Source organism: Lathamus discolor, chromosome 1 (assembly GCF_037157495.1).
Source record: "Lathamus discolor isolate bLatDis1 chromosome 1, bLatDis1.hap1, whole genome shotgun sequence".
NCBI classification, from domain to species: domain Eukaryota; kingdom Metazoa; phylum Chordata; class Aves; order Psittaciformes; family Psittacidae; genus Lathamus; species Lathamus discolor.
This window is the reverse complement of record NC_088884.1, coordinates 80,482,935-80,500,440: the sequence shown is the minus strand read 5'-3', so window position 1 is coordinate 80,500,440 and position 17,506 is coordinate 80,482,935. Positions and strand designations below refer to the sequence as shown.

General features: G+C 40.2%; 1 protein-coding gene across 1 annotated transcript in view; it reads right to left on the bottom strand.

Moving 5' to 3' along the window:
* CACNA1C (calcium voltage-gated channel subunit alpha1 C) overlaps positions 1 to 17,506 on the bottom strand; it is a 489,049-nt gene that overhangs the window by 130,878 nt on the left and 340,665 nt on the right. The window contains exon 9 of the mRNA XM_065682645.1: positions 14,398 to 14,570. Coding sequence (XP_065538717.1) covers positions 14,398 to 14,570 — 173 coding nt within the window. The remainder of the gene's footprint in view (positions 1 to 14,397; positions 14,571 to 17,506) is intronic.

The window sequence follows — 17,506 nt, the reverse complement described above, 5'->3', positions numbered from 1 at the left end:
CATAAGTCTCAAGCACAAATGTGGTATTAAAGTAGGCCAAATTCCTGTGCATGGGGGGACTTCTGCGTCTGTCCACCCATACAAATATACACCCGAGTGGTGAACCAGTGACTTTGATGAGGATCTCTGCTTCAGCAAAAACATCTTTGTTCTTTGAGTTCACAGCCCTGTGAATCCATCTTCCCTGCAGAGCCCAGGAGAAGCAAAAAAAATATTACAGAAACCAGTTCCAACTCGATCTGCTTAGGTCATCAGAAACTCTCCAGGGAGTGATGCTCACCACCTAGATTGCAAAGCTTCAAAGTGACTGGGATGCAGTTATTTTATGATGTTCCTGCTTGTTGCAAGCCATTTCAAGGGGGGTGATGCCTGAAAACCCAGCAACTGGCCTACAGTGTGTGAGCTAGAGTACGTAAGAGGGTATGTCAAGACAGCAGGGACTGTTTGGATAGTGCAGTGGGTGAGAAGTCATAGACTGGTGGCTTGCAATGGAGCTGGCACAACCCTGCAGCCAAGAAACTTAGGCAGGAGAAGGTACATCTCTCTGAGGACTGTATCTAGTATAGAAGAAGGAAACTATTCCACTGGAGCCTGGCCCTTGTTGGCAGAACATCAGAAAAAAAGGAAAAGTGAATGTGAGGGGGAAATTGGACTGTATTATTTCAAAGGACAGGCAGGGCAACTGGGCAGAGGTTGGGCCACAGGTGAAGGGACTGTGGGGAAGAACAAGTGACTGAATGCTTTCATCTGAAATACCAACCTGCAAGCTGGAAGAGTCGTGTACGTCTCGTGCGCCTGGGAAGACTTAACTTAGGAGTGACTTACTTAAAAGATTAGAGTATTAATATTATGAAGAAGAGAGAGCAGCAAGGCCCAGTCCATCTGAGCTGTCCCACTGCACAGGCACTGCCTGACAAAGATCAGTTCTCAGCAAGTGCAGGCATTTTCTAATACCAGTATTCAGGTGGGATGTGTGAGAAGGCTTCTGGATGATGCCTTCCTTGATGGTAATTCTGGATTGTTTGAACCAGCAATTCAGTTCACTGATTAACAGGTATAGCAACACACTCAAGATCTAGGTCACTCTGGAGCCAGGGCTGTGTGAAAGCACTAAACCCCTGCAGTGGCATTCATGTATCACACTGAACAGATTCTATTCAGCTTCATGAGCTGAAATGGATCTCACCTCTGCTATTCTGATATGTGCATAAAATTCTGTTTTTAAAACCTAGTCTGCTACATTTCTTCTGTGCCTAGTAAATAAAATGCTTGTGATTTTGCGTGCTGCTCCTGCTTGTGGTGTTCTTTCAGACACTTTCGCTAACATAATGACTAGTCTGATACTAGACACTATTATCACAATATCATATGAGTCAGAAGCATGAGACATGCTAGCTGGGCAGGCTGTGTGTTACTGTGAAGAAAAGCAAAGAATTGAAGTTAAAAGTTTTGCCCTTAAAGTCAGCTTGTCAAACCTGTAATTAAAGCTTTTATACCTCTTGAGTAAGGCATTGAGAATAGGTCAATTACGCTGAGCCAAAGAAACAAGCATTTTATAATGACCTTGAAATAATAGATTCCTAGTTTGCAAATACTTCTAGCATGTGCATGCTGGAGACTGAGGGACTGATAACAACAGCTTGAGCTAAGCTTAGTGTGGGCAGGTGTTATGCAAGCTTCCCTCACACAGCTGTGTTAAAACAAGTAATTCGTGACCTGGCATAGCCCTGTTATTCTGTTCGTGGTTCTTCAAACAGCTAGATAATACACTTACATTTTGATCCGCACATCTGTGAGGATCCACGCAGCTCTGCTGCTGCATCCTTCTGATGCTTAACCCTTCTGCTACTTAAGCCTGTGCATTTTAATATAGTTAAAATTCTCATTAGGTAACGTTCTCATTCTAACCTCCAGTGACCCGTGCTACCTATCCTTGGGCCCACTACAAGACCTCTACAGTTTGCACTTGGAGGGACACATCTGATTGCAGTCCTTCCTCAGGTGGACAAGGAGAAGTGAGATGCATCGTGCTGTCATCTGTGAACTCTGGAAATGGAAACGAGGATGTGAGCAGCACCATGAACACCCATGGGACCTAAAGCTGAATTTGAATTTAAGCCTTGAAATCTGAAAGGCCAATTTTCTTATCTGTTGACTTATCTCTACAATCCTGCTAACTGAAGAGCTGCTGTAATCAGCAGGCAGACTCAGTGCCACAGCTATTTTCAGTTCAGTTCCCCAGTTGGAAAGATTTTCCTTCCTCCGCCACCTCTCCAGGCTTGATGCCGTTTATGAGATAACTGGGATGGAGAGACCAGCTTCTTTTCCCAGGAGCAAATACAACACCAGATTTTTATCTTATTAGCAGTTTGTGCTGGACTGCAAGCTTCCCAGGTTTCCCATCAAAGCGCTGAAAAGGGCTGGGTGGCATTCACAACTGCTGGTTTTTCCCAGCTACGCCATCACTGGCTATCAGTTTGGTAATATAAATACTAGTTCAGCTGTGTAATATCACTCAGACTCCTTGTCACCAAGCTCTGCCACAGGAATATCACTGTGCTGCAGACCTCCTGTCAGCTACAGGCACATTGCGCTGCTCCTTCACAACAGGATGGCCACTACCTCCATTGCACTACCTTTACAACAGGACGGGCAGCTTCCTAACCCCATTTGTACTTAAAACAGAATAATATTATCTTTGCATTCTTGTGTACTTGCTTGTGAATCAATCTAAGAATGCAATGGGCTACTCAGGCTACCTTGCAGTCAGGGGCAGGGTAAGTGGAAGATATGAGAGTTTCATTGGGAGAGTGACACTAATGCTACCCCTGCCTCCCTCAGCCTGTCCTGGTCTCTTAGAGGCTTCTCAGTTTGACCCATTCCCACACAGAACTCTTGGTCTGGGCCAAGGAATACAGGGTCTAGGCCTCAATATTTATCTTCCTTCTCATGAATCTTCAAGTTATAATATAAAATACATAAGAGAAGAAAAACAGATAGGTAGACAGGTCATGATGAATACACACTTAGCCTGGGGGGAGAAAAAGCTCATATCAGAACATATAATTTCTGCTGCAATTGGTCTTATTGTATTCTTCTATCTACCAAGAACACTTTTAAGACATTCAGCTTACAAGATGCATATTGAAGGTTCTAGTTGTACTGAACTTTTTCTACATGTCTTTGGAGTAAACACACTCAGTCGCCTCTTCTGATGCACTGGATGGCATTTTTGACATCCCACCTGGGATATGCCCTTCCAAATATCACACCACAAGAGTGCTGTATTTGATCTGTTAGTCCACAATGAAGGTCTTAGGACCATGAAGTATCTAAATTGGCAGTAGATGAATATGTTTTGGCAGCTGAACCCATCTATACTAGCTTTGGTTTCCTGTAGAACGGAAGTACATACATATACTTTTAATTTGAGTATATACAGTGCCAGACACACTGTGGCTTTGATCTCCGCTGGCATTACTGTAATACAAGTAATTTTCACCCCCAACAGTTATTTCTAACTCCAAACACATGCTCCATGTCCCTCAGCTACTATTACTGAACACCACAGCCACTCTCCTTACAGTTCTGTATACTACATTAAAAAATCCTCAGAGTTTCAGCTGCCATCAGTCCTGCTCACCAATACTTTCTTCTCAACGAAGAGGCTTTTAAGACTACATCTGCAATGATAACTGGTTTTCAAATATTGATCACAGGTCATTCTCACTGACTTCACTGGAACTGCTGAATACTCCACAGTTTTTAAAAGCACTTCAAGTGCTCTTTTAAAGATTTAAGAGCACACTCTTGGCATCTACTTAAAAAAGATAGTGGCCTTGCTGTATCCTGGGGGTTTGTGGCATTTCTTCCTAAAATTTTCTGTGGAGATCCTGGTACCGAATGCCTTCTATGCCTCCCTAATCACGGGAAATGAAGCATGTTCAATCTGTCAGAAGGTATGGCAATGGCAGTTTTCTCACAGACTGCTCCCTCTAATGTCCTTCCTTGAGAAGCAGAATCACAGTGTCAGTTGATAAATCTTGACAGCTTCAAGAAGTACTTCCCAACAGGGCAGATGGAGATTAATTTATTTGTACAAAGGAGTCTTCCCCAGCTATGTAAACAATGGATTCCTTCGAAAGCCTTACCTGCAAAGATATTTCTCTCTAACATGATAGTACTGTAAGAGGATTTCTACGTCAACATAAGTCTCTCTTTCCAGCAGGCAAAACAGAAGTGTTATCTCATCAGACAGTCTTTGCTAGTGAAATAGCTTTTATAGTAGATAAACTTAATGCCCTATCAACATTAATGTCAGCCTCTGTATGCTGTATATGGTCACACATCACTGCTCTAGTGGTTCTCAGTGTAATGTTTGTGCTCCATGTTACAAGAGTGAGGGAAGGGAGAAGCTGGAAGAAAACTGTAAGCTGAACAATACAAACCAGATCCTCAGCTCCGAGACAGTAAGAGCTTGTGTAGATCATCATAAAACTTTTCACTCATAGAGAATCTTATACAAAGAGGCTTTTTCCCCAGAAGTGAACTACAGCAGCTTGGGAACTTACCTAACTTATGCAGCTTTTGATGTCCACGAGGGAGCAAGAATTAAAATTGAGCCTGAAGGCAGAAACTAACACAGTTTTGAAGTTTGCTTTCATGCTGCCCTCCCTTCTTCCATGCACAAGTGGCGGCAGTGGCATGGAGATTTGGTAGATGCTCATTGCAGTGACCCTTTCAGAGTCAGTTAATTATCTCAGAGCTGTCACTGTTCACCAGCACTCACTCAAGAAACTGGCAGCTGGAGCCAGACACATGCTTGAATTTGGCCCACCTTCCCCAAAGTGAAGAGTTATTCTGCTCTACTTTTTAGAAATGTTTTTCCCACTTCACCAAACAATATCAGGCCTTCTGATGTTACGTTAGAACAGATTACTGCAGAATTATATATTGTAACATTGGTCACAGCTTTGTCCTGAGGCTTCCTGAATACCAGCAGCTTTTTCTTCTTTAGCTCTTCATTCAGATATAAGAAACAATTTTTCTCCATACTGCGCTTTGACATTAAACACAGCCTTGAGCTAAACTACTTCTACATCTCATTCAGTTAGATAGGGTTTACCTACCCTGAGCAGTAACTATCAGCAGAGATAGAATGGGAAGAAGGATTTCAAGTGGTTGCTTGCTTTTTGTTTTATGATCAAGGCTTTTTTTCATCCAGAAAGAGAGAAAATGGGAAGTTGTGAAATCCACAGAACAATGAAGCTAAATGCTGCTTTTTTGTAATAGCTGGTTGTTAAATTATGTTTCTAATAAAATAAAACCTGTGGATTAATGTATGGTGTGAACCATCCATACATTCTGGGGAACAAGAAAATTGTATCTATGAAAGTGATTGAGATGATTATGGTGAATTCCCAATGAAGGAAAATAGTTCAAAAGTACCTGGATCAAACCTGTAAATGCCTTTCATGATACAATCTAAGGTCAAAATTTTCATCTAGAGGGCAGAGAATGGTATGAGAGACTCTGGCACTGAGGGAGTGGGTGACCTTCAGAACATCATTTACCTTTCCCGTGCCTTTTCCTTTAGATTAGACAGAAGAGCCCAGAACAACATTACTCCACTCTCCAAATGTTAACCTGCATACATATTTTAAAGAACCAATGCTGTATATGAAGCATTTCTAAGCATAACTGAAATCCCAAAGTTTTTAATTTCATTTCTTTGAGATAATTACTTTTTTGCTATTTCCTCTTTCCTCCTCTTGGAAATAGGGGGAAAAACAAACAATCAAGGATGAGGCCCTACTGCTTCCTTGCTTTTTCACTCACAAAAAAAGAAGAAAGCAGCATGTGAAGAGTGTCAGGAAGGAAGTCTCCTCTCAGCTTTGGTCTGATTCCAGTAAGAAAAAGTCAAATGTTGGCATCAGTTTTGTTGACATTGATGGAATATAGGACAAAAATGGAAGCAGAAAGTTAAACAATGAAAATGACACTTTCATATGGCAGCTTTATTTGAGTATCACTGATATTACTTGAGTATCATTGCCCTAGATGCTCTGTTACCACAGCTACCTACAAGGTCACTATGAAGCCTCACAAATGCCTTCTCATTCTTTCTCTTCTCATGCTTTTTTTCCTTTTTAGGATATAAAAGTTTATCTGGGTCTGATCCCACATTTCCTGAAGTACAGTTATGGAAGCCAGATGCCTGCAATGACAGTGAGTCAAATTGATGCCAGATACAACTGCATTTTAGCCAATGGAATTATGCACTGGGCAAAAAGTACTATCTGGACTATTCAGTACTGTAAGTAACTTCAGATCCCGAATATCTCATGCTCTCCATTTGGTGGATGACTGTTACACAATACTGAAGTCATGAGTGAGCAGAGAAGCCTCTCGTTCATCAAGACCTCACACTGGGCAACATTTTCAAGTGCTGACACTGGCATGTTTTGTTACTGACCTCAGATGAAACAGATTGGGCCCAAGTCCTTACCCAGGCAAAATCCCCAGCAACTTCAGGAGGATTTTTGCCTAAGGACTGCAGAAGTAATTCAGCCCAATGAGAGAACTAATCTCCCAGAAGCTTTTTCTAGGCAGCATGCTAATTATAGACTCAAGCTTGACATCTGTAGCACAAACCCATGCAGCATTTTGCAGCGTGAGCTTCTCTGTGAAGAAAACAACCATACAACAAAAACAAAGCTGACTTATCATTTACAAAGGCCTTTTGGGAAGTATTCCTCCAACTATAGTATTAAGAGATGTGTATGAGCTACTTCAAAAGATGGCAAGGTAGAAAAATGCCACTGGGACTGGTTTCTACAGAGCATGCACTGGGCACAGCACACAGCTGGGAGTTGTTGTTACTCTTGTCTGCATAAACCATGTTTTGGAACCTCTGCCACAGAGTACATGGAGTTTTTCTTCCCTAGAGGACACTGGTGGAGCAGAGAACACCAATACCCACTTCTTTACTTCTTTTGTCCCTCTGTCTCCAGGTAAAAGGGAATAAATCTATCACAGCTACTAAACTCCTTGTGAAACACCTATCAAGTGCCCTTGTGAAATGCCTACAATTGGCACTGCAGCAAATCTTTTCTTAGTTACCAGATGATTATTTTCCACATCAGTGGACAATGATAAAAGTAGATGACATTGTGCTTTCTTTATCTCTAGATGAGGTTTTGACAGGTAATAAATCATTTTACAACACTGGCTTTTATTTCGTTGTATTTACACATGGAAAACAAAATGCAACCAGGTTGTATGATAGTATCCTCAAATCACCAACTGGTATTGGAGGAAATGAACTAATACAGGTTTCATTTTTCAGCCTGTGCCTTTTAAAGCTTTTGCTTAGATTACATTAAATCCCATGCAAGTACCCTATGGTTTGTTTCCTTTTTTATATTATTTTTTTCTAATTGATTTTTGATAACAGGCAAAAATCCTCTAAAATACCAAGTTGTGCATGCCTGTCAAGGGGTGACTGCCCATGTCCCTTAATGTGTGTGCGAAATACATCGGGACAAATTCTGAGGATGAAACTAGAATAAATCTGAGGGGAATTACTTGTTGTTAACAAGTTCAAGAGTGTTTCAAGTGTATTCTGTACAACAGGAGACAAAATCAACTCAATACACCATCTCTTTGCTCATAGAGTAAGAAGACCTGAATTTTAAGGCAACGATGGTAAAGACTGAATTTAAAATAGACATCTCACAAATATACTTTCATTTTCCCCTCCTCATCTATGTTATTTCCCTAGCTGTGCTCTTCCCCAATGAATTTCATCATAGAAAATGGACCATGAGATTTTTTAGGCCACCCTGAAATTTTAGCATATAACCAAGCCTTTGAAAATCCTGTTATGTGCTATTCTACCATACTATTTTTTAGGCTAAAAGTAATAAGCTACTGCCTTGTCAGTACACTAAGCACTTGATTCGGAGGCCACAGAGCAAGCTGACATATGAAATTTCTAAATGTAAAAATTGAACAAGTTGGTGTTCTTTTCTCTTGTCATTCTGATTAGATCTGTACACAAAACTCTCTCTAGCCAACAGCTTCAAACTGCTAACTTTCCCAAAGGGTTGCAAAGGATTTAGTGACAGCTTTCATTACATTAAACGGAAAGTATTTGGTACATAGCCTCTCTGCAATCAATAGATTCTCCTTGTGGTATATAAGTTGCCTTTGCAAAAGGAAGTTGAGAGAAATTGGATAGGTAAATCCTAAAAAGCCTGAAATTTCAGAGAAAGGTGGTCACGCTTTTATCCCTGTTACGTAATAGAGTCAAACTTCTATTGGGGCTCTTGGGAATAAAACCCTGTTTGGGTTGAAATTACTCAGGCTTCTATTTCTAGAGTTCTCAAATTCTTCTCATGTTTGAACCACCAGCTCTCCTCAATTCTGGCCTGATGTTCAGAAGCACACAGGGTTTCCATGGAAAATACAGTTTTTCTGAAAGTTGCAAGGGTCCAAGAGGACCCAGTTTCTCCCAAAACTTTCACTTTTGCAGCTGAAAACTTCCTCCCTGTCTCAGAATCATTTTCTGATGATTCTGAGAGTCTCATTATCCTGTGATTATATGCATTTTTACTTCCTCATCATAACTAGTGTTTTTCACAAGTAACACTGTTTGTAGGAGTGAGACAAAATCTGTAGCTCACCAAAACATCTGGCTGCAGTTGATTCCTTAGTGGCAGTGAACTCAGATGTTAACAAACATTTCCAGAGGTCACCAAGGCACTGCAATAAGTGCTCTGAAGGTGAGATTCCAGGCTATTTCTTTTTAAACAACTTTGGTTTTTATGTATTTTGGAAGCTGACTGTATTTCTGTACTTCTTGTCTTCAGCTGGGCGCTTTCCATTGCCACTTAGGCATAAATCTGCACATATGTCAACTCCCCTCACACACCTTTCATTGTTTAATATACTATCTGAAGTATTGGCATACCTTTTTAATAGGCAACACATTGGTTTGTACTGCTTTTTCATGTGTTACATGAAAACTTGATTATCTACAGCCATCAGTCCCATTAGAATTGAGGCTGGAGTTTGATTAGACTTTGAATTTTTGTAAAGCCACCCACAAATCAGATCTTGAATTTACAGCACTATCTTGGATATAACTTAACTAGACGAATGACTTGTCTTGAATCACAGAATGTCTTTGTTATCAGATCCCAACAGCTAAGCAGTGGGCTCTGCTACTCTCAGGGACTCTGTTAATTGATGTGGTCCTACTCACACTGCAGATGGCAGCACCAAGTAGAACTGAAATAGAAAGAAACAGAGGGAGGGCAAAAATCTGAGCAGTCAGAAACATCAAATTACTTCTCCCTCCTCATTCACAGCTTTTTCCTGACCCTAGTGCAGTCAATGGGAGTTTTGCCAATTAATTTCAATAGGAGGAGAATCTGGGTTGGATTGAGGTTTCCTGCTTCTGCCCACAGCCACACAGATGCATTCCAGACCACACTCAAGAATTTAAAAAAGGGCAAATTCCCAGTTACTGTGGCAACAGGAGGGATGGTTCTCTTTGTTATCATGTAATTTTGAAATTCAGTAGCTGTTTTGTGCCATGACATGTGTTTCTCTTCTCTGTCAAATTAATGTTTTCTTCCCATGTAGAAGGCCCATCAGGGAAAGAACATAGAAGAAAACCACCAACACAAACAGCCCTCAGAAGCCTTTCTACATTTCCCACCTCACATCTGTCATAATGGCAAAATGATGTTTGCAAACAACAAGGAAAAACTGCCTTAAACATGTACTTCCTACAACACAGAGAATGAATTCAGCCTGCCCTGTGAATGCCCCTCAACACATGTGAGAGATGACTGGTAATAAACTGCCCCAGAATGCCAAGACCTCTGCTATGGAGAGCATCAGCTAAAGGCTGCACAGATTGACTGACTCTGGCTGCATTTATCTTCCTTTCTTACCCTTTCCTCCACTAATGTCCTTGGTGTTGTAGTCCCTGGACTTGTTGACCATTTCATTAAGGGCTGTAAACACCGAATGAGACTTAGGGCAAAGTTTGACAGCTCCAGAAAAGCAATGGCATATACAATATATGACTGATGATGCCCTAAGGACTGGCACAGGCAGTCAAACCAAATTAGGATGCAAGTGAATTTTGCTTCCCTTCCACTTTGTGTTCTCTGTTTTACAGGAGGCAATTCCCATGCTGACAGGCAGGCAGCCCTCTCTACAGACTAAGATGACAGTAAAACCTCCCTCTGCAGCTAAGGACAGAGAAGAGACTAGAGACATATGTTCTCTGTGTTTGGGATGATTCAGTTTAGGTATACTACCTGGGTCAGAACCCAGATGGTGTAAACTGCTGAACCTCCAAATTTATGTTAGCTGAGTCTCTAGTTTAATAAGTGATTTTTAATTAAACTTCTAAACTTTTCTGATATCTTTTCTAAAAAAGCCAAAAGAAACAAAAAACTCCAAGCAACCTCCAAGAGAAAAATGAGGAAGCAAAAACTGATGTGACTTCTTTAAAGTAATGATGTGAGTTACTGTCAGAGTTCAGGCAAAACTCCACATATCCTGAGCATTGGTACAATATAACTGATGCAAAGGCAACCCCTGAAGTTTACTCAGCTAAACCAGCAACTTAAGGAGGTCTGAACTGCCCCATGTGCTTCAGTGACTGTTATCTGAAAGGCACAATGCTGATACCTTAAATATCAACATTATTTGTTAATTAAACACTGAAAAAAGTGTGTTGGATGGGGTAGCAACACTTCTGTGGAGTAACACTTTAGGAGGTGTACTGGAGACAGGAGGCAGTGAGCTTTGAAGAGCATTAGAGAGAAAAACACACTGAAGGTGCATATGAGGCAACTGAGCTCTTTCAGCAAGAGCTAAACACAGGAAGACAAGGAAGACATTGGAGCCTTGGCAATGCAAGCTCAGCACTGCTAGTGGGTGAGATTCAAATGTCTTGGGGGCACTCATGCCAAAGGGATTCCTGAGGAATTTACAACTGTGCCATCTGTCCGTTATACTTGGAGCTTATTTTGGAAGAGAATTAATACCATCTTTTTTCCTCAGTTTAACTCTACTGGTGACTGACTGCTGGCATGAGTGCCCAAACATTCAACACAGTAGATAACACATCAAAAAAACCCCAATCAAAACCAACCAAAACACCCTGTCACTTAACTCACGGTACCTTTTCTGTGGTATTATCTCAACCTGAAGCCATTAAGAAAAGGAGCTCTAACTTCTTGGTTTGATTTTGTTACACAGTGTTCATTCAACCCATTTTCTAGCAGACTTTTCAAGACCTAAGAGCAGTAAAACTGCAAAGTGACTCAGCTTCAGGAGAACTGGCAGGACTTGTCAGAGCTGGTTAATAAACTAGTGCACAGTACCTGACTGAGTTGAGATGGCTCAGCAGAAGGTGTATTCATAGGCAGTAGGATAAGCAAGATGCGGAATCACATGGGTAGGCACAGTATGTATACCAGGAGTTTCCCATGTGACATACATGACAGATAAGCATATCAACCAATTAAGTGAGTATGACATCTTATTAGAGGATGTTTACAAGCTATTTGGTTTTGCAAATACACTCCTACCTGTTGCGTGAGTAAAGATTGAAATTCAGAAATATCAAAAAATACAACAGAGTTTAAGCAATAAACTGCAATTGTGTGAAAGTACATACAACAGCATACAGGAAAATATGAATGTGATTCAAGAAATACAGAAGGGCAGAGTGCAAGCTCCATAACTGCTCAGTGAAAGTATGCAACCGGCTTCAGGGTGGAATGAGGAGTGTTGCTCTTTACCTTCTGTACTCAGAGGCTATGTGCTTCCTCACTAGAGGATGTCAGCACAGAGACCCTTTACTTCCATAGCTGGAAAAGCCTGTGGTGGGGAGACACCAGATAATACACCAAAGTTAGAAGTATTAATTTGGCATTCACAGATGCAGGCCACAAGTGCCAAGAAGAATACTGGTATCAATAGCCTGCACTAGATGGAGCACATATGTCAGAAGAACAGGCAAAAAACTTCATGGAGTGACCTGTTTGCTTGGTCTATGCTATTCTCTTGTGCAGAGTTTTGTTCACATTACTACTGTCCCCAGCACACGGTCAAAATCAGTCCACAGCCTTCCTTTGCATCCTGAGCAATTCCCCTCAACAGAGGCTTAATTCTACTGTTTAGCACTCTGCACTGCAAACATCTGTTCCCCAACCTGGTCTGTCATGTAATAAAAATGGATAATGTGACCCAAAGCTATAATGTCACAGAGAACATGTTGTGTACAAGGGACTGGTCAGCAGCCACTGCCCTTACACCTGACACTTGGAACCGATGGCATTGAAGACTCTCTATTCACTAATAGTTTGGAAAAGAAATGAGCAGCAAGTTAGTTTACTAACAGTATGCAATTCTGTCATGAATAGCCAATTGTGAGAAAGTGTAGGCAACTTGTTGGATATAAGAGGACTGATTTCTATAAACTGTGTCTTACAAAACTCACATTATTAAACTAAACAGGAAGAACTGAAAGCAAGCTGAAGATACATTATCTTTCAGTTCTTAATATCACCACCCAATAAAGGAGCTTGTCAGCTCAAATGTGGATTGACCCCACCCCACAGCATGTGCAATGAATCTACACCATGCACATTCCACAACTCTTTTACAAAAACAGCATTATTTTTGTGTTCATTTAAAAAGAAAAACTTCAAATCTGCTAGTAAGCAAGGTAAGTTCTCATCACCTTACCTTACCACTATGGCTACACATTTCTTTAGCAGGCAAGTCTCTAAAGAGGAAATGTGATAAACTTGACCCAATCCACTGAAGTCAAGGGAAAGTCTCCTGGTGACTTCAATGGAGTTGTGTGCAACCCATTCCTTCGCCTCCACACTCATATGTCATATAAGTATACTAACCAGAGCCCACTACGGTAGTGGTTTTTTTGGTTTTATTTACCTTTTTTTTTTTTTAAATATAGGGAATTCTGTCTACAAATTAATTTCGATCATCAGACATCACCTTCATTTATTCCATGTATTATATGCCTCAGAGCAGCAAATCTTGGCCAAGAAGAATAAATTCATTTCTGAGTGATTACTGAGGTAATGAAGTGGTAATGAAAGTTATGACGACACCAGCATAAAAACCAAAATAACCTGATTTGGGGAAACTGAGCAGGTCACCTTTGTGACTCCTTCAAGCCCGGATACCTCAGTATCATGGGTATAACTTTATATAAATAAGGTTGTACCTTTTTTTTCTGAAAGAACTTCAATGTCCTGGCAACAATGGGGAATAGTGCTTACTCCCCAAAAGATCATGAGCATCTGATACATATCTTGCTTTACTCTGTAGGTGCAAGTTTGCCATGTCCAACCTTCTTACTAAAATGTATGTTCCTGTTTTGATCATCTCATGGATTTTGCTTGTTTCGTACGAAGGGTGATCTCTGGGGAAATGTTTCCTGTCTTCTCTTCCAAAATCAAACTAAGAAAATGACCATTTCTGTAATGAAAGCTAAAAGTACAGGCAGTTCCCATTAACTGTGTAACTGTCTCGGGTTCCAAGTCTGACATTTCCAAAGTGCACAACCTGCAATGATAAATGTTTCTGGTAGGTATTTCTGAAGTATTACACAGGCTGTACTGGTCAAATAGGAGAAGGAAGAAGAAAATTCAATGAAGGTAATGAAATGTAGAAAATCACTGCTTTCTTCAAGCCATCTTCAGGATTTCTAATCAGATGAGATAGTTGGTGAATTCTCACTTTGTACAAACACCTTCTCTACTCCAGAACATAAGAGTAAGAGATAATTCCCTTTTAAGAAATATTTGAAAGCTTAATTCCTGCCTGGCAAAACCAAACACAATTTCACTGATTTCAATCAAGTTACAGATGGCCCACTTACTGTAGAGCAGGGTTAATTTGGCCTTTCTCCCATACGGTAGTACTGCTTTGCCTAGAAACTTTTGCTTTCAAAGTAATTAACCATGTGTAAACTGCCTGCAACACTGAACTGCAATCAAATAAATGAATAGGAGACAGATTTAAATTTTAAAACTTATCTCAAAAGTGGACTTTAACAGCAAGTATTGACCTTTTTTTTTCTGCCAGATACCAGGAACTTATGTCAGTATCACAGACAAGAAACAGGATCTGCAGACCAATATCAATTATTGTACACGTATTTCTCCCTTTCACAGTTTCCAACAGGCATTAAACTGGAACCATGTATATACATAGTGAGAGTCTCAGAAAGAACTTGTTCTTACTTATAAGCCATCTCAGCACTACAGCAGGTGGGAACAGGCTCTCTTGCTAAAAGTACAGAAGGGGAGAAACAGACAGAAGAAAATTGCTTACTGTTTCGAGGCTTCTCCTCATCCATGCCTTCATCTTCATTTTCTGGGTCAATATCTTCTGCTTGAGTTATCCAGTCTAAGTATCCCTTCAAATCCTCTTCTAGCTGTTGTTTTTCCCGTAACTTCTGGAAATCACCCCGAGCTTTAGCCTTCTCTCTTTCTTTGGAAAACTCCCTAGCAATAGGGAGGAAGGGGCAGGACATAGGCAGAGGGAAGGAAGAAATTGAAAAACTGTGTGTTAGATTGATTTCCACCAAAAAGTCTCCACATCCTGTATAGCACACCCAGCTTTTTCTATTCTTTAAAGACAGACACATGAAGGGAGTATCCTTGCTAGATACACATATAAAATAGTGTCCACGTTTTAATCAATGAGTAAGGAAACAGGTATACCTGGTTTTAATCCTTTGATTCTCAACATCTGATTGACAATTCAAATAAAACACATATGTAACATTTATGTACAAAACCATATACTTTCTAATATTCTTCACCACTTCATATTCTCCAACAGTTATCCATAAATTTCTATATGAATAATAGTTAATTTAATTCAATGATGAACTGCCTGACAATAATCTGACATCTGGAGAGTGATACGGTGGCTCAAATTTTTAGCCAGGTCTCAATCTATCTTTCAGTTTTATACGTAATCACAACTAAATTGGCCTAATTGTAAATGTAATTAACAGTACTCACAATTCTGTACACATTTAATTATGTGCAATTTCAACCACAGTCCTGAATAACATCTTTAAGAACTCAGACCTCAATGTTTTATTGCAGACTTTCAGTATTCAGGGCTGCTATCTGACATGAAACATATTTTTCAAATATCAGCCTGGGTAGGCAAATGTGATAACTTATGGGTAGAAAAAACTAACAGATTCTACCAGAAAGTGAACAAGGGTAGACTCTGATAGTTTTATGAAAGACCACTACTGGGAATATAGTTTAATACAAAGAGTATAAGAACAAGAATTTCATGTTGCTTAGTTATGAACCTGGGTGCTTGCTTTGTCTTCTTTTTGGCTGTGGTGCTGTTTCTTCCTCTGTTTCAGAGACACCCATACTGCATTATTTTTTTTCTAGAAATGCTGACCTACCTCTCTTTAGAGACTCTCCTGTGCTTCTAAACCAGGTTTTCATGCTTGTATTTTAAAAAGTAAGCTCGATGATTGTGAGAAGTGCTGGACCAAAAGAACTTAAGCTTTAAGTCTTGTATCTGCTGAAGCAGATCACTACATAAGGCACACACAGCAGATAACATGGCCTGCTGTTTCTAGAAATGAGAGATGAAGTAATTTTTCCAATGCATTATCCATTGCAATTGCTGATGACTGTCAGCAACAAATGAATAAAGAACCAAAAATGTTCACCTATATTTTTCTTAGGTTTGCTCCTGAAAAATCAAATAGAAAACGTAACAATGACTTTGGTGGAATAATACTAGGATGAAGAAAATCTTACCCAAAATGTTAATGACTGTCATGTGAAGTGTCCTCAAGCAACTGAGATAGACATGATTTTCTAACAGTGGTGGTGAAGTACTTCCCTCCTGTCTGGTCTAAAACTCGCTGAAAGATTTCCGTTGACATCACAGGCTTTGGATCATGCTTTCAATATTATGAGTTGTGCACAAAACGAGCAGTGCAGCAGAACAAAAGTAGAATGATTCCTTCACTGCAAGCCAAAGAATGTGACAAAGTATGTCTATGTGACCTTCATCCCTATCACACTACTGAGAGTTCAGCCCATCCCCACGGGACTGCAATAATGAAGGTGGAAATGAGGAAGAGAATTGTTGGATCACAGTCAACCCTGGGACCAAACTTAGACACAAGGCAGACTCAGCTATTGCAATCATGGGAAGGATTTAAAAAAAAATCGAATTTTCTCATGCTGGAAGTGATATTTTACTACTTAAAATCTAAAACAAACAACCCCTTGAAAATAAGGCCAGGTTGGAAGGGGTTTTGAGCAACCTCGTCTAGTGAAAGGTGTCCCTGCCCATAGCAGGGGTTGGAACTGGATATCTTTAAGGTCCCTTCCAACCCAAACCATTCTGTGATCCTAAGCTTTTACAAATAATAATAAAAACTGTACAAAGAATTTTAGAAAAATTCAATCAACAGCAGTTATATTTTCTGGTTCAGTAACATCTTTCCTCTGGGTCTGACACAGTGCCATATCCAAATTAATGAACTAACTCCCAGAAAAAGGACTGGAAAAAGTTTATATTACTAAGCCTATCTGATAAATCAAATCCCAATATTTCAATTGTTCACTCCTAAACTGGTATTTCACAGCCTAAGACAAATTGATCCAATTTTGAAAGGGTCTGAGCTTTCAGCTACAAGTGAGAACCATTTATATTTGCATGGATATAACTTGGAATGGGCTGTTGTAGAAAGAAAAGTGGAAAACATGACGGAACAGCCCAACTTACAGAAAGTGAAATTCCTACTGCACACTGAAAGGGATCGTTTGTCAGATGCACCTAAGCTGCATGCTTATCTGGGTCTCTTCAGTCCCCTCTTACTGCCTCTCTCAAATGGGACTCAGGCTGGGGAGAGAGCTGACTAAACCAATGGGACATTTTAACATGATGTCTTTACACTGACCATCTGCATAAGAGTGAATTTGTTACTCAGCTTTTTAATGGCACAACTGAACATACTGTGATTGCCTAGTCTAAACAATCTGCAATTTCATGTTTCTTTCCTTTGTACAATGTATGATACTCCATGGATGACTCTCCAAAGAAGACAACTTATTTAAATTACCTTAATTTCTATGCTTTACTAACATTAAACCATTGAGAACAGTTGTCTCAGTAAATTGCTAATGCAATTCAAACAACCTCCCATGTGGAATGCTAGCCTGTACTCAAACAAATGTTATTAATGATCAAGAATTACTATCAGTGGTAATTTATCCTCCCATGTGAAATGAGCTGATGACCTCAGTCCAGTTCCTACTGCAGGCAGGTGTGCACATTACCTTTGCCACCATCACAGTTGACAATAAATGGTCACTGTCTGCAGTTTCAGCAGGGGGGGCAAGGACCAAGTAAGCTTTCTGATGGAAGTGCCATCCTGAGTCTGGAG